Genomic DNA, 27426 nt, shown 5'->3' on the forward strand with positions numbered 1-27426 from the left:
TAAAAAAAGATTATATTGACGTGCAAATTAATAGCACACAAAAAACGTCCCTGTGTGTAGAGGCCTTAAGTTGAGGAGCAGCAAGCTCTGGAGATGGTGCATGCTCCAAAGTGCATTGTTCTATAGCAACTTTGGAAGAAGATACATTTGAAGAGGTGAAGAGGTAACCAGAAAACAATCCCAATACTTTTATTATGAACACAGGTGCTGAAAACATCTTTCACCGACAAAAAGCACCAGAACAGTTTTTGGAGGTAAATTTGAATAAAATTGGGAGCTTCATGTGGACTAGCCATGTAATTATGCTGACTTTTCCTGTTGACTTTAAATGCATGAAACCTCATTTACACATTGTCAAAGTAAATAATATTCACGCTGTAAAGAAAATTAAAATACAGCTCATGAATTGCATCCGTGCTACTTGGAATGCAGGACATTACCATTTCAGATTTTTCTATCGCACAAATTATAATTAATATGACACACTGGGCAGTGGCTAGAATGAATATTAAAACTAGACTGGCTTCACAGAAAAACAAAGCACAAATGTTCAGTTTTACATATGTCCTTTGTGCCAAGTCCTATATTTTATATGAGAGATATTGTTTTGATAAAATTGATATGAAACCTTAAAATAGTAGCAATAAAGCAACAAGATGGTCTAATAATAAATGTGCTTCAGCAATATTTTGAAAGGGTCTCGTGTAGAACACTAACTTAAACAAAACAAATTGACCGCCAACTCTGAGATCTGAGCAACTTTTAGTACATTGTATTGTGAAGTCTCAATGTTCTCATTAACCTCTAAAAACCCATACCTTTTCCAGCAAGAAAGCTCCGACACACCATAATCTAACTGACCAACACAGAACAGCAGAGACGTGTAGCTTGTTAAGTATCTACAAACATCAGAGACTGTCCTCCCCCTAAAATAGACCTCATGGGTCGTTTGTACGAGCAGCAATTACGACCCATATTTACCTTTTTTTGTAAGGTGGCGCCCTCTAGTGGCCGTAGTAGTTATGAAGGAAGCAAAATAGAAAGTAAGGTGACGGAGTAAAAGAGGGCCAAACTCCGTGCAAAGAGGCAGGTGGATGGGTTAAACTAACACAGGACGTTCACCCAGGAGACACAGGAGGTTGAAAATAAAAGTAAACAGTTATTTTAACTTTACGGAACAAACAGAACTATGTCACGTTCTATTTCACGTGCATAATTATGTGATGTACCTACGCACGCAAATAACGTCATTTTTAAATACTGATTTTAACCCAAACCACGATCATTTTAGCCAAGTAGTTTTTGTGCCTACATCTAAGCAAACTGCAACCGTTTTACGTTAACCACGTGTTTAAACCGTTATGTTTAGGTATGAGTAGTGGTGAATGGTCATTAGGGGCAGGCGGGGCATACACCTATTGTCAACAGAAAGAAATGCAAACAAATGTTATGTTATTTTTAATTAATTCAAGATTATTATCATATATTATTTTTTTTTAATCTTCTATGAATATTACTTCTTCCTAAATTGCATATGATTTGTGGTAGGATTTTATTTCACATTCTGCCCCTGCCTTGCTGCTTCAGACTGCGTTCTCCCGTGTTGGCGATAGACTACGGCAGCCTGAATGTGTCAGAATGGGGCTAGCCCCTCTCACACAATGCGTATTGCACGTGGTAAAATGATTAATATGCATGCTCAGAGTGTTGGTGTGTTTGATGTAGATCACACAAATTTGATGGCCAGTGGGGCTGACAGCCGTAGCCCCACCACAGCGTCTGGCGCCAACAGTCGGAAAGAAGTGGGAAGAGCGGAGATAGTGTTATCGTCGCTACTCGAAAAATGATCAAAGTGGATTTTATACTCGAGCACAGGTTTGAACCCTTTGGAGGAGAAACTGGAATTAAAACGCCTTGGTGCCCACCAGCCTCGGGATGTTGTCCTCACTCAAACTGCCGGTAAAAGTAACCACGGTTAAACGTGGAGTGGTTAGCTTACAAAATAAGTCAAGTTTGCCCAGAGGAAGAACCGCCGCGTCGCCTGTTTCTTCAGTGAGCCCTCAGCCTTGGTGAGTGACAACCCATTTTATCATCCTGCCTTTGTGGTGCTGGTCAGTATGTTGATCTTGATGTGTTGGATCAATTGATATTAGCTACGTTAGATGGTGACGAGTGTGTACATGCTCGGTTGTTGTCATAGAACGGATCTGTATGCCGCATGAAGTTAACTTTTTATGGCTAAACTCTAACGTTGCTACCACGGCCCCTAAAAGCACCGTGATCTGGCGGGGCCCGTAGCCGGGCTTGCAGTCACCTATTGACGGCTAAACAACTGGCGCTGGTAGCCACATCGCTCTATGTGTTCACGTTACAACGCTGTCTGTTTTGTGGAGATGTTAACAGAGTGAGATACAGAGTATTCTAGTTTTACTGGTATGTAGCCCATCTTTTGAAATTGGGCCACTGGGTATGAGGATGGAAAACGCAAAAGGCCCTGACATGTTTCTGTGGAGCTAGCGGAGCAAATCAAGACAGAAGGTAAGTGAATACTGGAATTAAATATTGGACAGACATTGTTCAGGTGGCCAGAAACCTGTCCAACTGGATGCTTTTGTTGTTCTGAATCTCCTTTACATTTAAGTAGACCCCTGTTCGCTAACACGTTAGCCAAAACTGCTTGACGGTCGTAGCTGGCGTTTCTCTAACTTTACTAAGTCTTTCCACTCCATTGTGGTCATAAGTGGCTTAACGCAACTTCAAAATCAAAACTCATCATAATAATTAATGAGAAATAACATAATAATTATAGAATACACACCCACGTCTCATACAAAACAGCTAAGCTAGTTAACAACATATTTTAATCAGGGTTGATAATGTCTACATAGCATAATTCATCATGTACCAAGAATTAGGGAAGCCTGACTCTTTAGAACTCTACCTGTATGAATATGTAGTCATCTTGAACCACCAAAGAGCTGATGTCGATGTATCCAGGGAATGGGTAGTTCCTGTTAGCTTCTGTGCACATCGGAGCTCTGCATGTGACATACTGCACATCTGTCACATAGGAAGACATACAGAAAACATAAAAATTGTATCTGCATGCTTCTCATATAGTATGTTGAGCTGTAGCAAGACCTTATCTATAACACATACATACTGTAATTTATTATTAAGAGCTTCCTTGAATGGTAATTAAAGTGGTACTCAGAAGACATTGTTTAGAGTTGTAGTCCACCCGTCTGTGCAGTCTGACATTTCTTCAGACTAAATTGCCTCTCTTTGTAGCACCATATGTATTCTTATCATGTTTGGATACCACAAACAAGTATCTCGCCTGTCAATCACACCACGGTTATATGAGAAAAAAGCAATGCTGAGTGCCGCTCCGACATTACTGGATGGCATAAACAGTTTCACCTATGTCCCTTTTGGAGGACCTGGGTGGTGCTGACAGTCAGAGTTATGGAGCTGACATTCAGAGAGGGAAAGGGAAGAGAAGAAAGGCCATATTAAGCAAGAATCATGCACTGGGTTTATTGGTGGGACGAGCCAGGGCTGTTTCCCTGGGGACACCTTCTTTTCTCCTATAGAGCTGTTCATTACACTTCTTTGATGTGCATGTGTGTATGGAGACACTCACTTCCATCTGGTGTATGAGCCTCCATGTGGACCAGATCTGGCTCCTTGTCGAGCCCAGAGACAGACCTTGTATGGGATGCAAAGGGAAAAAAGAAACAAAGAAATACCAGAAAGTTGTCAGTGCAGTTGAAGGGTGGAAACAGTGGAAACAGAAAAAGGGACAAGAATCTGGCAGAGGCATTCTGCTCCTGCTATAGCTACCTCTTTAAGAGTATGGACAGTACAGGAATGTTTTCCCCATATTCTAAATTCCACATTATGGCAAGCATATTCACAGCAACTCTCGGCTCGTTCCCTTCCAGCAAAATGCAACAATACAAAGACATATACAGTCTCCTTATCATTGACTGGGTGGTGCAGGGCCTCTACACTCTGACTGTGAGTATATCTCTGGGTAAAATCTTGCTTTCTTGCTCATTTCACAGCTTGTGGATTAGACTGGATGGACGCAGCATTCCCATTGTGGCGATATTTCATATCCCTTGGAGGCTGATGAAGCCATTGTCTAAATGCAGCCAACTGGAGGCCTGCCTGGGAATTGCAAAAGGCCCATCCAGTGTTTAGATGTCCTTGAAGGGGCTTTGTCGGGGAGGGGCGAAGCCAGCGATGGATTGTGCACATTATTTAGGATTATACCGCGATGGCACGAAAGTAGCTCCAGATTTATGCAAGTTAGAGTGAATATAGCCACCGGCAATCTGGGGCACATCCCAGTCACCTCAGAGAGGGGGAGAGGGGCAATGAGCTGGAATAGATCCAGGCCTACGTTTGTGATGAGTGTGTACTTTCTGACATAGTAGGCACACTGCAGGGGGAGTGAGCAGCAGACGTGACCGGATGAGCAGTGACAGGGACGTCCCGGATCCATTATAAGTCATAGTCCCTCATACTGTACATAAGCTTCTGTATCTGTGTGTATGCATCTGTCGAAAACCACCTCCCTCTCCTATGAAGGTAATATATGGTTGATGTGAGCACTTGTAGCACAAACATCTGAACTTGTAAATTAACTTGTATAAAATATGCACACACACGTGAGCTGAATTTAAAGTCAATTCAGAAGACGGGTGTGTGAATATTTTCTATGAGTGAAAATTTCAACTTACGTTCAGATTTTTTTTCTACAAGCTTCGTGTGTTTTCTTTTTTCTTTCTGTGATGTCAAATTCAGCTCACACGTGTGTGTATATTTTTTTTTAAGTGAAAATGTTGACATACAAGTTCAGATTTCCGTTCTGAAAGTTCTCACATCGCACTCTACAAGTGCTCACAGCATGTCTACAAGCTCTTGCATTTTGCACCATATTTACCTCCATACTTTCCTTTTATCACTGGTGTAAAAAAAATATTCATTTAATATTTATGCGCAATATGCCTGATATGAGCAGGATGTGATGTGAGAAATGAAGTGGAGTGCGACATGCCCTCGGACGCGGAATGCAAAGTGTGTTCTGAAGGAGGAGATTAATCTCTGCCTGATTGTATCAAGAGGGAGATAATGTGCAGAATTTCAGCAGCATCACCACTCAGTCACACACCTTGTTCTACGCCGTCAATATCACTCGCTCAGTCGCGCAGAACACGAGCACACAACAGTTTCTAAATTTCTGAGTAAACAAACCTTCGGACAAGAGGACTGGAGCAGAGTCAAAAGAGAAAAGGCGAAGATGTAAAAAAGTGTTGACTCACCAGTAGAATCTGTTCGGCGTGACGCGTTCGTGGATGAGCTGCCATTTTCTTCCAAAGTCCAATGAACTGTACAACTGTGGGGGGGGAAGCAGGCTTGTTAGCAAGATGAATGCATCTTTCTACATCGGTCCAGTTTCTAATTAGTCTGGCTGATTTAAAAGCTGTAATAGTGACGAGCGAGCTTGAGACATTGCTGGATAATTCCAGTGTGGAGGTTACTCTGGGGCTATAAAGCATTATCGGGGAGATAGGCCGACAGAGCAATGAGCTGCTATTATCATTACCAACTGGCCATTTAAGCTAACATATTGTCACATATATAAGCATCTTTATTCCCCTTTCTCCCGTTACAAATTGCTATAAAGAGACAAAGCACATAATGGGATGGATGCATTAAAACTGAAATAGATGTGACATTAATGTGGCCACTTTTAGCTTGATCATCAAATAATTTGGCGTGATTCAGTAGGTTTTAGCGTGCCGTTGTATTGAAAACAAATGTTGAACATAAAACTGTTTCTTCAGCCTCCAATCAAAACCAAGGCTCTGCAGAATGAGCGTACACAAAATTAGTGGTGGGATATAACTAACTACATTTACTCCATTACTGTACATAAGTACAAATTTGTGGTACTTGTACTTTACTTGAGTCTTTTATTTTCATGCCACTTTCTACTCCGCTACATTTCAGAGAGAAATATTGTACTTTGTACTCCACTACATTCATCTGTTACAGCTTTAGCTACTAGTTACTTTACACATTAAGATATTTGCACACAAAACACATTTTATTATAAGTTAAACTATAACGGCCTACAAGTCCAGCTGAAATGATCAGACCATTAAACACACAACGGTTTTGATGATTTCCAGTTTCTAAAACATTTAGATTTTTCTGCATTGAATACTTTTACTTTTCCTGATGATACTTAAATACTATTACTTAAGTAACTTTTAAATTTTAAAGTAAGTAGTTGTAATTGTAAGTGAAGTTTATTTATGTAGTACTTTTCACAGTTAAAAATCACAAAGTGCTTCACAATAAAGTGAAATACAGTAAATAAAAGACATAAGAAATCAAAGAAAAACTGTCTAACTTAAAGCCTGTTTGAATAGACAAGTCTTCAACCACTTTTTAAAAGAATCAACAGCATATGAACAACGTAAAGAGAGCGTTAGTGCATTCCTCAGCCTGGGTACCACTGCCTGAAACGATCGATCCCCTCTGGTTATAAAATGAGTGCAGGGGACCACTAACAACAACCACTACTTGTAACAGAGTATGTTTACAGTGTGGTATTAGTACTTTTACTTAGTAATTTAAGGATCTGAATACTTCTTCCACCACTGCATGAATGCAATGAATGATATATAGCTCACCTGGCGTGAAGGTGTACAGTATGTAGCTAGTGGCCCAATTTCAGTGTATTAATTGCATCTTCTGGTGCTCGGGCAAACAATTAATATCCGGGGTGCATTTCCTAACACTGTATTGACTGATGCTGTAGTCACCGATCCCCATTGTTGTTTCCGTGCAGCGCGGTGAGTCAGTGTTGAGCTCTATGCTAATGTTCCTACTTGTTAGCTTTTATCACAGCAAATCTGACATTCAGATAAAAGGATACACAATTACTCACAGCGCTGCAAATGTATTTGTCAGCTTCGCAAGGGAAAATCCATCTATGTCAGCAAGTGTGTTTTTTCATTTAAAAATTACAGTTTACCATTTTTCTCACAACATGTAGGCTACAGCAATATTCATAGGCAGGTTGTAGCAATAATCTGATTCTGATTAAGCAATATTACACAGGGGGGTGTGAAAATCACACTATCTGTGTAATATTGCAATTATACATACAAAGGTTACCAACAAAATTAAAGATATAATCAAACTGTATTCGTATTGTGAGGCAATTAGCTCTATTTAGAATAAAAAAAAAAAAACGATTTCTAGTCCCTCCCTGTTTAGTCAGCAAACTTAAGCAAACGTTAGCTTTGTAGACATCGTGGGGATTCCCAAACTGAATAAATACCGCACAAAACTACTTGGCAGATTTAGCTAATATACGTCTGCGAACTTCACATGTAGCAGGCTATTTTTAACATAGCACCGTGTCACTAGCACAGCTAATGTGATCCAAACATTCCCAATACCAGTTAACTCCAGAGTGTTGTTAAAAAAAAAATAAGTCATTTAACCTGATAAATCACTTTATATAAATATGTTGGAGAGTTTCTGTGTTTCCCACTGTGGTTCCTGATTGATTTTAATGAATATAAACACACAGTTTTGGATTCAACTCTGGAACGCTGACATGGAAATGGCGGAGTAATATTTGTAGTGATGATGTCGTGCTGATTTGAGCACGTTCTAAATGTCCTAGCTGACCAATCAGATTGCCTGGCCGGAACTACTTGTTGTATAATTTAAAGTTGTGATTCTTACATTTTACGTAACAAACTGTCATTTGATTATGCTATCATATAATTATCACTTGAAGGCCATGTGTCTGTTTGGCATGCTTGACAATGACAGGAGACCAAAGCATCTATCTTAGTGTATCTTGTTTGTGGTTAAGGTATGGATCTAGTATTAGCTGGGAGCAAACATTTGTCAAAACTATTTTATGAAGTTGAACAAAGTCTTATATACAGTACCCATACACAGAAAATGTGATTTCTGATTCTTCCAGCAGCAGTAATGAAAGCTTCCCCACCGGAGCCTTTGGGCCGGTATAACAGGGCGGCAGACAGGGTCCCTCATCACTTTGGGCAGTGACATATGACGCCAGCGGGCAAGCTCAGCCTCTTCTCTCTCCATTCATCAGTTCAATGACATCTTAAATTTGAAAGCTTCTGAGCTGTCACAAAGTAAGCTTCATAGTTTCCCGCTCACTTCGATAAATCAAAAGGCTGCCATGCCACCAATGGTGACAGCCGAGGGAGCCGGCAAAGGACCGGAGGTTGGTTAAATTCATTTATTCATGCTGATGGTACATTTAGAAAACATTTGGGTTGAACTGACTCGTGCATCAGGTTGCAGGTAATGCTGGACATTCAGCTAAAGGTGCTGTAAAATGCAATCAGGTGGATTTGTGAGGACTATGGTTAACTGGTCCTCAGATCTCTGCAGGGTAAATCCAGACAGCTAGCTAGACTATCTGTCCAATCGGAGTTTTCTCTCACACGACTATTTTACTGCTGCACGGAGCTTAGCGCTTCCCTAGACGATTGTGATTGGTTTAAAGAAATGCCAATAAACCAGAGCACGTTTTTCTCCTATCCCAGAATGCTGTGTGGACTAGAAAGACCTTCCTCGTGTGAATGGTCTGACAAAGTGAGACTAGTGTAGAGTTAACACCAAGACCAGCGTTTCTTTTATTTAATGGAAACAAATATTCATTGACAACCTTTTTCCAGAACAAAAACAAATAAAAACTAAATTTAAAGAAATACTTAACAGTCAAAAGTACATAGTGTGGCCCTGCGTGATTTGAGACAACACTACCCTGTCGAAATATATGCACCACACAAGTGTGCACAATGTACTACATGTAAGTGCACTCACTGAAATATCCGAATTGTGACACACTATTAGACTGTGACGTTACCCTCCAACCAAAAAATCTCTTCTTCAGCAGTTGATTTAGCTTGGGCCCCTGGCGGTTAGGGGTTAAGGCACCGACCATGAACTGCAATGTCCTTGCTTCTAGACCTTTGTTGCCTAAAATGCCCCATAATATGCTGCCCCATAATATGCTGCCTAATATGCCCAATAATATATATATATATATATATATATATATGTGTGTGTAACGATCTAGAATTGCGTGTGACCATTTTACTTACTCGTTGTATAAAATCAATCTAGAACTAAAAAAGAGTTAGAAAATACTTGTGCAAAAACGCCCATGAAATAAAAAATTAAATAAACTTTGGAAATATAAATTAGAGCTCGCTGAAATAAATAAGACATTGTTATTAAATCCAGCAACTAAATTGAATTTGAATATAATAATACATCATGGAAATTTCTCACAATTCGATTTCATCAACAAAAAAAAAAAATCATCTCAGCTATAAAAAAGAAGTCAGTGGGAAAGACACTTATCTCACAAAAACACAGAAAAACACATTTCAAACTATCTGCCACGACTTATAGACATCAAACAACAAACCAAACCTCAATGCTATAAATACATTACTATAAGCCTGCCTACATTAACAGAAGACCAAGATGAAGCATCAGATAAACCATTTACACCAGATGGATTTCACAAAGCACTCATGTTAGTACGTTCCAATAAAGCACCGGGCCCAGATGGCTTCCCTGCTGAGTTCTTTTTCTTTATAGACATTTTTGGCAAACCATCTTTCCCAATTTTTTTTTTTTTTTTTTTTTAATAAAACAAGAACTGATAGAAACTAGGGGTTGCACAGACTAGTCGACTAGTCACTAGTAGACTTCACTACTCCACATTGACCTTTTTTTTAAGCTTGAAGTCGACTATCATGTGGTTTTGTCACCAACAACATCCCACTGAGCAAGCAACGTCTGTGGACGTACAAAACAGGTTGAAATCCCGTCCGTCCGTCCAGGGTCGCCGGTGAGAACGGTGAAAGTTTACTTTTCTATCAAGCAGCAAAAAAGTTTTAGCGTCAACATCGCAACATCCTGCGATGTGACTATCGCGCATACGGACGTCGCGATGTAGACAATGAAACAAAATATCTGCAGCCCTACTCCACAGGCTGAGGAGGTTCAGCATCGACTTCAGGACACTCTGCAACTTCCACAGATGCATTATGGAGTATATCCTGACCGGCTGCATCACTACCTGGTATGGAAGGTGCTTCACCCTCACCCAGAAGGCTCTACAGAGGGTGGTTACAACTGCACATCACCAGGATGGAGCTGTCATCTATGGGGGACCTCAAAATCCAGTGGTGTAGGAAGAAAACCAACAGGATAATCAGAGACCCAAATCACCCTAGTCAAAAAGTGTTCTGCCTGCTGCCGTCCTGGGGGACAGTATCCTCCCGCAGAATCTGGACCTGCACCGCCAGTCTCAGCTTGTTTCATCCCACAGACCAAGACAAAGCAAGAATCTTGAACTTTTGAGCTCATCACAGGACACTTTACCATAATGATGTCACTTTACATTTGAATGACTTTTTACTTACTGTTTTACAAACTGTTTACACCTTTCTCTAACCACCCACTCCATTAGGTACACATGGATAATGTAATGCAATCAAATGTAACAACTCTGCCATTAATTATACTTTTACAAAGCTTCAAATTTATAACACTACTTTATGTTTCACCCCCAAATCAAAAATACAAATGTTTTCTGTCTCTTACTTTAACTATCCATTGTTTTGGTGTGAATTGCCCAGCGTCAGAGATATCGGCAATAGAGTTGCCTGACTTTTTTTTAATATAATGCCACTATATGGCACTCGGCTTGCGATGTTTAAAGCACACAAAAAAACATTGTTTTGTTGAAAAACGTAACAGCAATGTTTTTTTCATAATGTTTTTTTCCAGAAATCATGACTCAATTACTACAATTACACCTCTTTGCAAGCAGTTTCATGTTGGAACAACAAAAATTAGTATGCTGTACATGAAACTGCTCCCAACAAATCTGTAATTAATCAAAAAAGCCATCTCTATGGCCGATATCTCCAAAACTCGGCTTCTCTCACCAAAACAATCTATGATAAATAGCACTACAGGAAAAATATTTACTCTGATTTTGGGGTAAACTGTCCCTTCAACCTTGACTATAAGAATGTTAGAATAATTGAATGTTTAATTTATTAGCTGTTAATATTTTGCTGAGAACCTCATTAAAGATTAAAGGTATCTCTTAAACAATGTCATTTTTAATAAATAAGATTTCAGGTATTTCCAGTTGTAAATACGGCTACTAAAATGTCTTGGACAGGTGCATCTGAGGGATATCATTTTCTATGTACAGTTTTAAAGAAGTATTTCTGCACACTGCCTATTAAAATCAGTTTCATTAAATACCATGTGGTGTTCCAACATTGGAACAATAACCTACATGCAGGTTTGATGACCAAAACATGTATTCAACAAAGCTAACAGTAAGTAAAGACATGGGATTCTGGTCTCATTTACAAGTACTGGCTTTTTCTCAAAGCTCTTATCTTTTGTTTTTAACTCACTGCCATTATTTTAAAGTTAAGGTTTTTTAAAAGATGAATCCGTGCAAATGTGGACAGTTGGGATTTTAATGTCTGTGCGTCTTTAACACGTCTTTAATTGACATTTATACTACGTCCAAAAAAGCCATTCAAAACAACTTTCATTCTGGCTGCCTTTGGGACGTCTTTTGGGTGACGTCTATACAACGTCCAGAAAAAAATGCCCACTGGTCCAACAATTACGTCTTTAAAACATTTTTAATTGACATCTATACACCCTCCAGAAAAGACGTATAAAAAACTTTCATTCTGGCTCCTGGGAGGACGTCTTCTAGATGTCCATAAATCGCGTCTTTTAGACGTATTCTAGACAACTTTTTGCTCACTGGGATAGATCTGTAGCACTGTCACTGGCGACATTTCTCAAAAACTCAGCTCATTTGAACTTCATTTGAAAGCCACGGAGCATTTGGGACGTTGGGAAATGGCGTAAGAGGACCAGGAGAGCTGCCTGTAGCTGTTTGGATTTCTGCTACGCTAAAGGACAGTTGCAGTCAGCTGGTGTAAAGACACGCAGTAGCTACGTGGTAATGCTAACGTTACAGGCTGTCTAGCATCGGATCACTGGAATACTACGTGCTAATGCTAACGTTACAGGCTGTCCAGCATTGGATCACTGGAATACAGCACGGAGCCCAACATAGCAGGTATGAGTCACACTGCACTTAATGACCATTTAAACAGTGTGGAAACATAACTAGGCATAAACCCGATGCATTGGCATCGGCTTTGTAAATTACAGAGTGTGGTCTAGACCTACTCTATCTGTAAAGTGTCTCGAGATAACTCTTGTTGTGATTTGATACTATAAATGAATTGAATTGGTTGACGGACAACTGACTTTGCACTGAGTGATTGTTTACGGCAAACTTAAGCAGAAGTCTGAAGTCATGTAATCCCTAGTCTCGCTTTGCCAGACCTTCCTCCACAGCGCTGCAGAGGAGGGTCTGGCGATGTCCACATAGCATTCCGGAATAGGAGAAAAACGTGCTCTGGTTTATTGGCATTTCTTTTTCCCAATCTTCTAAGTAATGGTTAAATCTCATCCCACTTATCAAGACAATTGAAGACGACACTAACAGATGGATGAATCTACCAGTCTGATTGATCGGAACAATAGCAATCATCAGCCAATACAACCCAAAACAAATGACCTTTTCTCAATGACTCAAGTACACCCACCTAACAGTGGCAGGAATACGACCTCCTATTTAAACCAGAGAACGTCAGCCGCAGTTTTTAAACGCATCCTTAACATGCCTAAGGAGCCCTCCAGAAAGTTCAGGTACCATTTTCTAGTATAGACATCCAATCTGGCAAACCATTTATCAAATTTTTTCAAATGCCGCCACCCTAGCCATCTCACAGGCCCACTCCTGGATTGACGGCAGCCCTTCCTTCGTCCATCCTCTTAATAAAAAGAATCTGTCTGGCTATCATTAAACTAGTCTGGACCCAGCTTCTTATGTGCTTATCCATCCCTTTAAAGACTGACCCATCTCCCAGAACAAATCCTCTTGGGCTGAATGGAACCTGGGTCCCTGCAATCTGACATAGGTTATCATGTATCCCTGACACAAATAATTGACCACAACGTTTTCAGTATTTACAACTCAAATCAGTGTTGATAACACATAAGTTCATCTTAAAACAAGGCAATATGGAAACATCCACACTAGCAGAAGAAACAGTCAAGCTCACAACACCAAATAACACCCTCTTCAAATTGTACAAACGTATCAACACTGACCAGACAATATCTCTTCCTACTGCAAAACGAGAGAAAGATTTATCCATATCACTTTACAATAACTCCTGGACCAAAATCTGCACAAACACATTCTCTGTGACACATAAACCCAGCCTCCAACTCATACAGTACAAGGCCAACTAAAACACACATCGCTCAAAAAATGCACCAAATGGGCCTCTCGGATTCAAGTAATTGCCCACTCTGCCCCTTTGACACGAGACGATTACATCAATGTAATCTGGCACTACCCACCCGCACTACAATTTTGGAAAGGAATCCTTGATAAACTGTCCCTCATCCTGAACTGCAGGATCCCACTCTCCCTATCACTCTGCTTGTTAGGCAACCTATCATCAATCACGCCTCCCAACCCCATTATTAAAATAGTACTCATCGCTCCAACTGTCGCCAACAAGACCGTCCTTCTAAACTGGAACACAACTAAACATCTCAAGATGGATATAGACCTCTTTACAGAACACACAACAATGGATACATGATCTGCATCTAAGAACTATAAAATACATACACAGCACACATCTACACCCATGGTATGTAACCCTAACCCCATATTATGGCTGTTGTTGAAGTTGTCATTATTGCTGTTATTACACTATTATTTCCGTTATTTTTCTTCTTCCTAAATTGTATTTATTTTTTTGTTATTATAGTAATACTGTTGACTACTGCCATTATTATCATTCTTCTTGTTATTCTTGTTATTAGTATTTATTATTATTCCTTTATTTATTGCCTTCTTATTATTGCAAGTGTCTAGCTCTTTTTTTAAAACTGCTCAAACCTATTCTTACTGTAACTCTAACTGTAGTTAGGTTTTCGTTCTTTCTTTTTATCTCCTTTTGTCTATAAAAAGGTCTTACTTTTTCACTCAGGATTTATTTTTCTATTTTTTATCACTATATGTTGCTGCCCCCTCTGTTATTATGTTTAGTTATTACTGTTATTATTATCTTACTCCCCAATTTTTTTTTTTTCTTTCTTTCTTTCCTATTTCCTGGCAGGGATGGCTTGATTTCCTAATAAAAACAACAACAAAATAAAATCCTAAAAAATAAAAAAGATCATCTATCTCGATGAACAGGCTCTCTCCTAAAGGATCTGGGGGCTGTCTAGGATGGGCGAATGGGCGATGACATGTGACTTCCATCAGCCAGCTCCTTCCCCAGGGCCTGGGGGCAGCTAAAGAAGGGAGACCTTTGCCTCACACAGCAATCCTACACCAGAGACTGTCCTGCACCTTCTCTAACACACACCACACCAGATGATCTAACATTTGCTTACTGTTTTGCCCCGTATGGTAATCCTGTCATAAATAAAACTGAATTGACTTGAATATAGCCAGTGAAAGTGGGTTTTCATCCAATGGATTTAAAGTGAATAAAAACCTGTGCGTAATGATGTCACATGCTGTTTTGTGGTCAAATTGGTATATTGAATTGATTTGAGACATTTTAAGGTGTTTCCATTCATTTTGGCACTGAATTGCACAACATTCAAGCTGACATTTGCGAACAAAGTTTGCTAGCCAAAATGGAGTTGTAATAGTTGTAATAGTGCTTATGTGCCAGCTGATAGCAACATATCAAGCTGTAATATGACAACAACGACGCTTTCAAAACATCGCTATGATGGTGCAGATGCACGTACAGTAAATGCCAGATGACAGCTGCGGCCTGTGGTTTGGGAACAGTAAACTCTCCTCTTTCGTCCACTTATATCTGTCATTGTTGACACCTGCCATGTCTGCAAAGAAGGCAGAAATGCATGATGGAAATTTTGAACGTACAAACTTTGTGTCGATATTCATGAAATTCAATTGAATTTTACTGTTTCCGTAAGGCATTTTTATATTACTTAATTTGCATAAAACCGTGTGGATGAAAACACTTCACTGCCCTCACCTGTGCAGCTGACTTCATCTGCAGTTAGCAAGACATACTGTTTATCTAGACATGGCGCAGCCTACACGCCAGTACAGCAACACACCAAGACCAACTGAAGCAATGCTTTTTACATGAGGAAAGAAAATACTAAATGTATTACATTTGCCAAACTTATAATTAAGAATTTGTCATAGACAGTGTTTCAGTTTATACAGGTGTTGGTCATATAATTAGAATATCATGAAAAAGTTGATTTATTTCAGTAATTCCATTCAAAAAGTGAAACTTCTATATTATATTCATTCATCACACACATGTATTGTAGTTGAGTTGGAGGAAGTTGACTTGCATCCAGGTTTGAATATCAGTGAGGCAGTTGGTCAGGGTGGAGGATGTAGCTGTGGTGATGGATTTGGTAGAAATCATCACATCATCTGTGTAGCAGTGGAAGTGAAGACCATGTTTGCGTATGATATTTCCGAGTGGCAGGATAAAGGATGAACCCGGGGAGAAACTGCAGTTTTGTGAGTCGTTGACTTAGGACCCTTTACAGGTGCTGGTCATATAATTAGAATATCATGAAAAAGTTGATTTATTTCAGTAATTCCATTCAAAAAGTGAAACTTGTATAATGTATACATTCATTCCACACAGACTGATATATTTCAAGTGTTTATTTCTTTTACTTTTGATGATTATAACTGACAACTAATGAAAACCCCAAATTCAGTATCTCAGAAAATTAGAATAGTACTTAAGACCAATACAAAAAAGGATTTTTAGAAATGTTGGCCAACTGAAAAGTATGAACATGAAAAGTATGAGCATGTACAGCACTCAATACTTAGTTGGGGCTCCTTTTGCCTGAAATACTGCAGCAAAGTGGCGTGGCATGGAGTCGATCAGTCTGTGGCACTGCTCAGGTGTTATGAGAGCCAGGTTGCTCTGATAGTGGCCTTCAGCTCTTCTGCATTGTTGGGTCTGGCGTATCGCATCATCCTCTTCACAATACCCCATAGATTTTCTATAGGGTTAAGGTCAGGCGAGTTTGCTGGCCAATTAAGAACAGGGATACCATGGTCCTTAAACCAGGTACTGGTAGCTTTGGCACTGTGTGCAGGTGCCAAGTCCTGTTGGAAAATTAAATCTGCATCTCCATAAAGTTGGTCAGCAGCAGGAAGCATGAAATGCTCTAAAACTTCCTGGTAGACGGCTGCGTTGACCCTGGACCTCAGAAAACACAGTGGACCAACACCAGCAGATGACATGGCACCCCAAACCATCACTGACTGTGGAAACATTACACTCGACTTCAAGCAACGTGGATTCTGTTGCTCTTCTCTCTTCCTCCAGACTCTGGGACCTTGATTTCCAAAGGAAATGCAAAATGTACTTTCATCAGAGAACATAACTTTGGACCACTCAGCAGTAGTCCAGTCCTTTTTGTCTTTAACCCAGGCGAGATGCTTCTGACGCTGTGTCTTGTTCAGGAGTGGCTTGACACAAGGAATGCGACAGCAGTATGTCTTGCTTACGTCTGTGCGTGGTGGTTCTTGAAGCACTGACTCCAGCTGCAGTCCACTCTTTGTGAATCTCCCCCACATTTTTGAATGGGTTTTGTTTCACAATCCTCTCCAGGGTGCGGTTATCCCTATTGCTTGTACACTTTTTTTCTACCACATCTTTTCCTTCCCTTGGCCTCTCTATTAATGTGCTTGGACACAGAGCTCTGTGAACAGCCAGCCTCTTCAGCAATGACCTTTTGTGTCTTGCCCTCCTTGTGCAAGGTGTCAATGGTCGTCTTTTGGACAGCTGTCCAGTCAGCAGTCTTCCCCATGATTGTGTATCCTACAGAACTAGACTGAGGTACCATTTAAAGGCCTTTGCAGGTGTTTTGAGTTAATTAGCTGATTAGAGTGTGGCACCAGGTGTCTTCAATATTGAATCTTTTCACAATATTCTAATTTTCTGAGATACTGAATTTGGGGTTTTAGTTGTCACTTCTAATCATCAAAAGTAAATAAACACTTGAAATATATCAGTCTGTGTGGAATGAATGTATACATTATACAAGTTTCACTTTTTGAATGGAATCACTGAAATAAATCAACTTTTTCATGATATTCTAATTATATGACCAGCACCTGTAAAGGGTCCTAAGTCAACGACTCACAAAACTGCAGTTTCTCCCCGGGTTCATCCAATATACTGCCACTCGGAAATATCATACGCAAACATGGTCTTCACTTCCACTGCTACGCAGATGATGTGATGATTTCCACCAAATCCATCACCACAGCTACATCCTCCACCCTGACCAACTGCCTCACTGATATTCAAACCTGGATGCAAGTCAACTTCCTCCAACTCAACTACAATAAATCCGACTTGATCATCTTCGGCCTGAAATCCCTCATTAAGAACACCCTTAACTTCGGTCTCACTGTCAACAACTCCACCCTGTCTCCATCCCACACATCTATAATCTGGGAGTCATCTTCGATAGCAACCTCACTTTTAAAAAACCACATCACCTCAAAAACATTGCCTGTCTCCGCCCATCACTCACCTTCTCTGCTGCCGAAACTTTGATTCACGCCTTCATCACTTCCAGAATTTTCTACTGCAACAGCATCCTCTATGGTTCACCTGCTAAAGCCTTAAATAAACTCCAATACATCCAAAACTCTGCTGGCCGTCTCCTCACCCATACCCGTTTCTGTGATCACATCACTCCTGTCCTTCAGAACCTCCACTGAACGCATCCAGTTTGAAGTCCTCCTCCTCACCCTCAAAGCCCTCCATAACCAGGCTCCTTCCTACCTCACAGACCTGCTCCACCGCCACAACTTTATTTTTTATAATTATTATTATTATATTGCTGTATGTTTCTGTTTAAATGGTGGAATCAGTTGAATCAGACAGTGTGTTCACATTGATCTGCGTTTTATCTTAGCAGGTAGGAGAGCCCAAACTCATCATTAACAATACAGTGTAGCCTTTTGTTTGCACTTAATGGACCATTGGTGTGTCATCCTAACACGTCTCCCAGTACCCCAAAATCTAGATTGTCACACCCTGTAAGAGCTTTTGTAACGCTACAAATTTGATGTTTTGTTATCTGCTACTTTTCCTTTATTTATTTTTTTACTTTATCTTGATGTAGCCTAATGGTTTTTTTTCTTCACAAACACATATTGTGTGCTTGTCCAGGTTGGCTCTCTTTTCAAAAGGTCATCAGCTGCTTGAAAAGATGGATGATAACACTTTCCCACCTCTCTTCAGGTGATTGGTTTGAATAGATCGGTAGAAAGCTGAATGTATATCAGTTGGCTATTCAGCTGCCCTAATGACCAGCCCAAACAGAAGAAGACATACAAATTAAATACACTGCCAATATGAGACTAACGTGTCAGTTTTTTATGACTAAAACCAACATAATCAACTGACCAAAATGTGACTTAAACTAATGTAAAGGGTGCGATTTTCCGGGGGGATGCGTGGTAACATATCCCTGCCTCTGCTGAATAATTTTTATCCCCGGTGGAGACAAAATGTACCCCCTCTCAAAGTGATCAATGCTACTTTACCAATAGACCATATGCCTATATTATATACCTAAAAAGTATTCAACAGAAGCGCTGTAACGTGAACAGTCTTTAGTGCCAAAGAATGTTAAAATCCGAGCAGCAGCTGCTGGTTGTATTTAGCCTCTACAGAGTTCCGGGACGCCGGATACCAGCGGCAGTTGTTTAGCCGCCAACAGGTGACTGTGAGCCGGGTACAGGCACTGCCAGATGACGGTCCTTTCAGGGGCCGTGGTAGTGGAGATTAGACAGAAAAAGTGAGCCTCATGCTGTGATGACAGTTAAGTTTAGACACCAAAACGACTAGGTAAGTTTAGGGAAAAGGTCGTGGTTGGGATTAAAACACTTAAGGAACGAACGAGTGTTTCCTGGGTGAAAGTATTTTGTTTTCGCTGTGTTTTATGTTGACAACACGTTGTGCAATTTCATTCTGAGATTATGTTCCATTGAATATTGAAGTTCATAAATAAGTGTTTTGGCATGGCTGGCTGAGTGGTATCCATGGTATTGAAAGGGGGATTTAATTCTTGCATGTTTTGTTATGCATGATCTAAAAACATCCCCCCCTCTGCTTTTTTCAAAAATCCCACCCTACTAATATACATTTGTGTCAAAAGACACCGGGGACACACAGCACGCGTAAGCATAGCGCAGCTATTTGTATTTCGGCGCCCATGTTCTCCAATCTGTCCGGCCATACCGTCTGCATCGGCCTGCGCGCTGCAGCGATAGTTTCGGTGTCTCCTCTTTTTTTTTTTTTGTTTATGCGATACGCGAGTGTATGGGTCAAGCCAGGCAGGTAATTACATACAGGAAGACCACAGTGCATGTATATTTTGAAGATGGATGAACTTTCAATCCTTTCAGTTAACATCAGGGGGCTAAACGGGCCGATCAAACAAGCTTAATTCCTGGACTATTTAAGAAGGAAGAACATAGATGTGGCGCTTATTCAAGAGTCACATTTACGTAAAAGAGATGTAAATCATCTATAAAATAAATACTACAAGGTTCCTGCTTCATCTAGTGATGACACCAAAACCAAGGGCTCCATTGTGTTGCTGTCGCAGAAATGTGCACTCACCGTAGACAAAAGTAGTAAAGACCTATCAGGCAGGATATCTTATATATGTACTACGATAAGGAGTAGGAAAATAGCCTTTTTTTCAGTATATGCACCGTCTACATATGATGAAAGTTTGTTCCCGCACCTAACCAATGAATTGCTTTCTCTCAATGAATATTCACTAATTATAGGGGAGATATGAATGGAGTACTAGATTTAAATCAGGATAAATCAGGGGTCAATCACATAAAAGACCCAAAAACATATATCTGACATGTTTGAAGCAATTGTGGAATCCCACCATCTTACAGATGTATGGAGGATGCACAACCCTACTAGCAGGGATTACACCTTCTTTTCCACACATCATCTCACCCCCTCCCGCATTGATTATATTTTGTGCTCCAGTGAGCTCAAGGCAATGTTCCACACGATAGCAATAGAACCAGCAATTCTGTCTCATCACAATGCGCTGATAACCACATTCCATTGTGATGTGTTAGGAGAAAGATCTAGGAGGTGGAAATGTAATAATTCCCTTCTCCAGAACACCGCTTTTGATGCAGAATTTATAGCCAGACTGGCAGTGTTTATATCAATCAATACTGACTGAGTTTCTGACCCTGCATTTACCTGGCAGGCAACTAGGATTTATTAGAGATTTCACATCTTCCTTCACGGTCATCTTGAAGAGGAAAAGAGAGGCAAGGATTGTGGAGTTGGAAGAACTCTGTAAATCTTTAGAGCAGTCTCTTAAGACTTGTTTTTCTAAATCTACACATACTCTTCTAGTCACAAGTCGAACAGAGCTGAATGATCTGCTAAGAAGTAGAGCTGAGTTCATAATGCAGAGTGAGGCAAAATTGTTATTTTAATGGCTGTAAACCAAGCAAATTGCTTGCTCTGAAATTAAAACAAAGCGAATCCAGAGCTACTATCAACAGCATCCGCACAGATCGAGGTATCTCAACAAATCCTAAGGATATCATCGCCACTTTTCAATCCTTCTATTCAAAGTTGTATGAGTCCTCCTGCAACTCAGATCCGACACAGGGCCAGAAGTTCCTAAAATAACTAAACCTGCCTCTTCTTGACCAAGAGGAGGCAGAAGAACTGGGTCAACCGATAACCTTAGAGGAACTTAAATCAGCATTAAAAACAGTTAAAAAAGGGAAAACGTCAGGGTTGGATGGAATTCCATCAGAACTTCTTCTACAGTATTTTTGACATATTAGGACCTACCATTTTACAAGCTTTAACTTCAGCCATAGAGAAGGGTACTTTCCACCAACAAACCAACACTGCACTAATTTCTGTCATACCCAAAAAGGGCAAAGATCTTACGGATTGCTCAAATTTCAGGCCCATCAGCCTCATCGGGACTAATATTAAGCTTTATTCCAAAGTCTTGGCTTTCTGCCTAGAACGCTTTATCGAGAAGCTAGTCCACCCCGACCAATCAGGTTTTATACCAAAACATTATGCTGCAGACAATGTACGCAGACTATTTCATGTAATAGAAGAAGCCAAAACCCTTCCAACAACAGCAGCACTTTTATAAGGCTTTTGACTGCCTACAGTGGAACTACTTGTGGCAAGTAATGGAGAGGCTTGGTTTGGGGCCCAAATTCATTGACATGGTACGTACTTTATATGCCAATCCCACGGCCATAGTCTCAACCAATGGCTTGCATTCTCATCCATTTCCCATGGAGCGGGGCTCGCAACAGGGATGCCCGCTTTCCCCCATGCTGTTTGTAATCTCTCTTGAACCGCTAGCCCAAGCCATAAGGCAAAAATAAAATCCAGATTTAATCCATTAACAGCTCAATATCATTATTTGCAGATGATATTTTGTTGTACATCTCTGATCTTGAGGACTCTATTCCAAAAATTCTTAAAATCTTCAATGAATTTGGCTCAATTTCCGGCTATAAAATTAACTGGAATAAATCTAATTTTCTTTTATTGAAAAACAGGCATGTGACATCAGCTATTAGTATTACAATACCAACACAATGTCATGATGTCATCATGGCAGCCCGTGCTTCTCCTTGTTCTGTGTGTTTTTGTTTGTTTCCCCTCATGTTTCTCCCTCCTGTGCTGAGGACTGTGAGCTGTGGGCGTGGCTTAGCTGGCGTGTGGCGCCAGGTGAAGTTCATTCCCTAATCACCCTCCTGCAGTATTTAAGGCTGGCTCTGCGATCCACTCGTTGCCAGATCATACAGTCTACTAGCGTGGTGTAGTTGCACTCCTGGCGCCCTGTGTTTATCTGTGTTCCTGGTGATTTAGCTTGTGTAGCTAAAACGTTTTCTGTGTTTTCTCTTGTTGCAGCCTGCCTTGCTTGCTCGTAGGGATGGCTGACGTGAAACCGACGTTCCGAAGCATTGTCGAGATCCCGAAGCGCAGATGTTTCGAAACACTGATCCGAAGCATGATTCAAAACACCCATGTCACGTGACTACGGCTAAATGAAGCTTTGGAGTGTTTCACAAGTGTTTCGAATTAGTGTTTGATTGACAGGGTCAGGAACAGACCACACAATCGCACAGCTGTATAAAAGTGAAGTCAACGCATCTTGACCTCGTGGGTTTTTGTGAGAGGAGTTTGATTTTGAGATAGCGGATTTTTGGTGATATAGTGACATTTATAGTGCGATTTGTTTAGTTATATTCAGGCTTACATTTAAATTTACACATTGACTGATAGGCTAGAGACAGACAGAGTATACATATAGTGACACATAGATAAAAATGGAGGCTCCACAGAAGAGATGCCGTACATCTGTGGTGTGGGAGCATTTCCATTTGGAAACCCCACATGAAGTGAGATGTATGTATTGTGATCGGCAGCTAGCCTACTGCAACAATACATCATCCGTGATGCGCCATTTGAGGAGCACTCATCCTGCCATTTTGCAGGGTGCAGAGGATGGTAGCATTCCCCCTGTACATAGGCCTGCTACTGACACTGCTGGGCCATCTAAGCAAGGTATGCATTGTTTGAAATATAATTATAATTGAAATATAATAACAAACTGTTGGGACACTGTTTAGAAAGTCCATAGGCCTGTGTCAACATAAGCCCTACAACCTAAAGTCCCAATCACAACTGCCAATCATGTTAAAAAACAGCTTCACTGTGAATATAATATATGTTGTCAATATAATATTTTGTGAATATACATTTTATATGTCTACATATGAGTACCCAATCTACAGCCAGTGAAGGCATCATTGTGGTTTTCCTAATTGTTTTCCATTTCCAAATCCATTTTATCTTTCTCTGCACACTGAGCATAAACGTTCATAACATAACTTTGTTGAGGAAGGTTTCCAAATAATAAACCAGTAGGCTACTTTTAATAGCTGTGCACTATTTGAAGCTGTATTTTTTTCAATGTATTTGTCTGAAAGTATGTTTTATCTTCTCTTTTAAAAGGCAGACAGAGGGAATTGGATGAAGCTCTTCTAAACATGGTGGTGAAGGATCTACAGCCCTTCACCATCGTGGAGGATGAGGGTTTCAGGGCCTTTGTGAACAAGCTTGATCCAAGCTATGACCTCCCATCCCGGAAGGTGCTTAAAACAATGGTCAGCGAAAGGTACAACAAAACCAAGGAGAAGACAATGGAGAACCTACAAAAGGCCAAATTTGTTAGCCTTACGGCTGACATGTGGTCCTCCATTAATATGGACGGATATCTTGGTGTAACTTGCCATTACATAACACCAGAGGCAAAAATGGCAACTGTTGTACTGGGTGTAAGAAGGTTTTACCAAACCCACACAGCCCAGCATCTCATGGAGGCTAAAGCCTTGCTAATGGCTGAGTGGGGAATAACCTCCAAAGTTCACTGCATGGTAACTGACAATGCATCCAACATGATCCTAAGCGCCCAGCTACTCCACCTTCACCATGTCCCATGTTTTGCTCTTAATTTAAATTTGATTGTGAAAAAGGCCCTAGATCAAACCCCAGTCATCAATGAAATACGCCAGAAAGCCAGAAAGATAGTGGGGTTGTTCAAATCCAGCTGCAAAGCAAAGGACAAGCATTGGAGATGCAGGGCTTGATGGCCAGACCAACTCTGAAACTGATACAGGAGGTTGAGACGAGATGGAACAGCACATTCAACATGCTACAACGCTTGTATGAGCAACATGAGCCAGTGGGTGCTGCACTTTCCAATTTAAACAGTGATACTGCTCCCCTGACAAGTCTTGAGTATGACATTATTCAACAATCATTGTCACTACTGCAACCATTCAGACTAGCAACAACAGAGATGTCAAAGGAACAGAGAGGGTCTGCTTCAAAGCTTATACCACTGTACAGGATGTTGCAGCACAAGCTTGCACAGAAAAAAGGACATGCAACGCATGAATCAACTGTACAATTAGGTAGGCCACAATGACCATACTACCCATGTAATTGGCCATAACTGTCATAATGTTGTCATTATTATAATTAATATGGTTTTCTCCTGTTTTGGCTCATAGGCTCACATCTGCAAGAAGGTCTGCAGTCCAGATGTGGAGGGTATGAGACTTTTAGAGCCTTGGCACTGGCTACACTGCTGGACCCAAGGTTAAAAAATGTGGCATTTGGAAATCCTACCAAAGCCCAGGATGCTGAAAAGCACATCACACTGGAGTGTGCTTCACTGATGCATTCAACATCAACACAACTCCTGGTGAGCAGTTTGTCTATGTTATGTTATGTAATCTGATTCATGTAATTTATACTTCATATATGCCGTATATGCCGTTTAGGATTTGTTACTAATTGCTGTTTTCATTTTCATTCAGAGCCACAAATGTCAACATCAGGCCCATCATCATCATCATCAACATCAACACAGGACAGTTTATGGGAACTTGTTGATGATCGTATCCGTGAAACCCAGATGATACACAATGCTACAGCTGATGCCACAGTGGAAGTGAAAAAATACATCAACGATGCGTTTTTGCCCAGAACTCATGATCCCCTAACTTACTGGAAAGAGAGAGCAGTAATCTTTCCTCATTTGTATGTCCTTGCTAAAAAGGCTGGAGAAATTATCTGTAAAAAAAAGTAGGCTAAGTCCTTCCACAGCAGAGAAATTAATATTTTTGAATAAAAATCTATAACAAAGTGAGACATTGTGGCTTGATTTCTTTTATTAATATTCATTTTTCATGACCAAAATAACATTATGCACAGCGAGAAGCCTACAGGTTACAAGCTTCACATATTAGAAAAATACAATAATAAAAAAAACACATTTTTTAATGGCTCGTTGTCAAGGTTGTTTCAGATCAACACCTGCAAGTGACCACTAGGTGTCATTGTTGAGACGGGTGTCGGATTGTTTCGAAGCCTCGACACAATATGGCACATTTGCTTCAATTGTTTCATTGTTTCACGAAGCCTCGATCTGCCCACCACTACTTGCTCATGCTCTCGTTTCCTGTATGTCCTGCCTGCCTGCCTGCCTGCCTGCTCCTCCCACCTGCTCCTCTCTCACTGTAAGGATTGGATTCAAGAACTCTGGAAGAGGCCATACCACATGGTCATCGCCACCACTTCACCGGGAGAGCGCGCTGCACCCACCACTCACCACTGGATCTCCTCGACACAACCCCCCTTTTGCCACCAGCACAATTATTGTGTATATATTCACGCATTAAATCACTTCATCTTATTTCTTTTGTGTGTCGTCTGCTTTTGGGTCCAACCTCCAGTGCCGTTTGTAACACACAAAGCAAAATTACATATTTGGGCATCACCATACACGCATCGCTACAGCGAGTTGTCCAGGACAACTATGAAACTATATTAAGTAGTGTTCAAAGGGATCTAGCATTGGTGGTCTGCGCTGCCGGCATCGCTACGGTCCAGGATTGCTGTTGTTAAAATGAACATAGTTCCTCGTGTGAACTTCTTAAGTATAATGATCCCCTTACCCCCACCAATACATTTCTGGAAGAAACTTGATACTTTAATTTGGCAGTATATTTGGAACAATAAACAACCTAGGCTAAAATACTCTACCCTGCAATGTACCACAAACACAGGAAGCCTGGCCCTCCCCAACTTTAAAATGTATCACAGAGCCTTTCAGCTACGGGCCCTCAGAGTGTGGATGCACCCCTCATCTACAGTTCCATGGAGAGAAATAGAGCAAAACCTCACTGGAAGTCTAAGACTGCAAGACCTTGCCTTTGCAGGTGTGTGTCCAAAAAAGTGTATGCTAGCCTATGGCCCTACTATCACCAACACATTGACCAACAGGGGGAGGAGCAACTACGCTACACCAATAAGTGGCATTTGAATACCCCAATATGGCACAATGCACACTTAATGTCTGGTAACAAACCCTTTGCTTATAAGCAGTGGAGTGACAGAGGTATTTATACTTTAGACCAGCTATTCAATGAGAAAGGTATGTTGTGTTTTGAAGACCTGAGAGCTAGCTTTGAGGTCCCCAGGACATCTTTCTTCTTTTATCTTTGCTTAAATCAGCCCTAAAATGTTATGGAGTGCCATGGGTAAACAGTCTTGAGGCAGACCCAGTCATTAAATGGTTTGTTGATTTTCCTGTGAAAGGATTAGTGTCCAAGATCTATGCTAAACTGATGCAAGTATCCATAGGAGAACTCCCAATAGTGGGGAAATGGGAACGAGAGCTGAGCCCTGGGGGGAACACAATTAATTGGGAGACAGTTTGGGACATTTTCCACTGTTCGAAGAACCCAAATCACCAGCAGATCCACTTCAACATATGTCATAGGACATATTGGACTCCCCAGAAGAGATACGTCTCTAAAGTCATTCCAACTCCCTATTGCACATTCTGTCAACCTGAACAAACTGGAACTTTCCTGCAGATGGTCTGGGAGTGTGAACAGGTGCATGAGTTCCGGAATAAAACAACATCAATAATATCTGATGTGATAGGATGTCTAATTCCTACTGACCTGATTGTTTTGTTACTTAATGACGACTCTAAATTACACCTGCTTGGGAGAAAATGTGGCTAGCCGGCTCAACTGCAACCAAGAAAATGATAGCTCAGCGCTGGCTCCCCCCCAACTCGTTTTGTATAAAACAGTGGTTGCTGTATTTTCTAGACATAGTTATGCTTGAGCTCTCTACAGCAAGGATTAACAAAGCCAAATCATCGACTATCAACCTATGGAAAACACAGCAGCACAAATATCAGACCTAATGACCTAAGCCCCACAAGAACTAGAGGAGTTAGATTTTTTTTTATTTGATTTATTTTGGATTTGACAAACAACATAATCCAAAGGATAGCATGTTAAAGTGTAAACACTTATTTCCGACATAGTCCTTGGTGTTAAAACATGCAACACATAACGAAGACCTATTTCAGGTCAAAGACAATAACATAATACAGATCATACAAGGTTTAAAAGCATTCTAAAATAAGAGAATCATAAATCACATAAAATAATCAGTCTACTCTAATTAAAAAATATTGGCTACTCTATTCCATAAAAAAGCCTTAATCTTGTGTCTAAAAGCCCCTCTGGTA

At 40.5% G+C, this 27426-nt stretch overlaps 1 protein-coding gene across 1 annotated transcript in view; it reads right to left on the reverse strand.

Annotated features, from left to right (window-relative positions):
- sorcs3a (sortilin related VPS10 domain containing receptor 3a) overlaps positions 1–27426 on the reverse strand; it is a 358459-nt gene that overhangs the window by 79546 nt on the left and 251487 nt on the right. The window contains exons 5-7 of the mRNA XM_078270418.1: positions 5334–5407; positions 3647–3711; positions 2942–3060 (exon numbers count right to left, since the gene is read on the reverse strand). Coding sequence (XP_078126544.1) covers positions 2942–3060; positions 3647–3711; positions 5334–5407 — 258 coding nt within the window. The remainder of the gene's footprint in view (positions 1–2941; positions 3061–3646; positions 3712–5333; positions 5408–27426) is intronic.

Source organism: Sander vitreus, chromosome 2 (genome assembly GCF_031162955.1).
Source record: "Sander vitreus isolate 19-12246 chromosome 2, sanVit1, whole genome shotgun sequence".
NCBI lineage: Eukaryota > Metazoa > Chordata > Actinopteri > Perciformes > Percidae > Sander > Sander vitreus.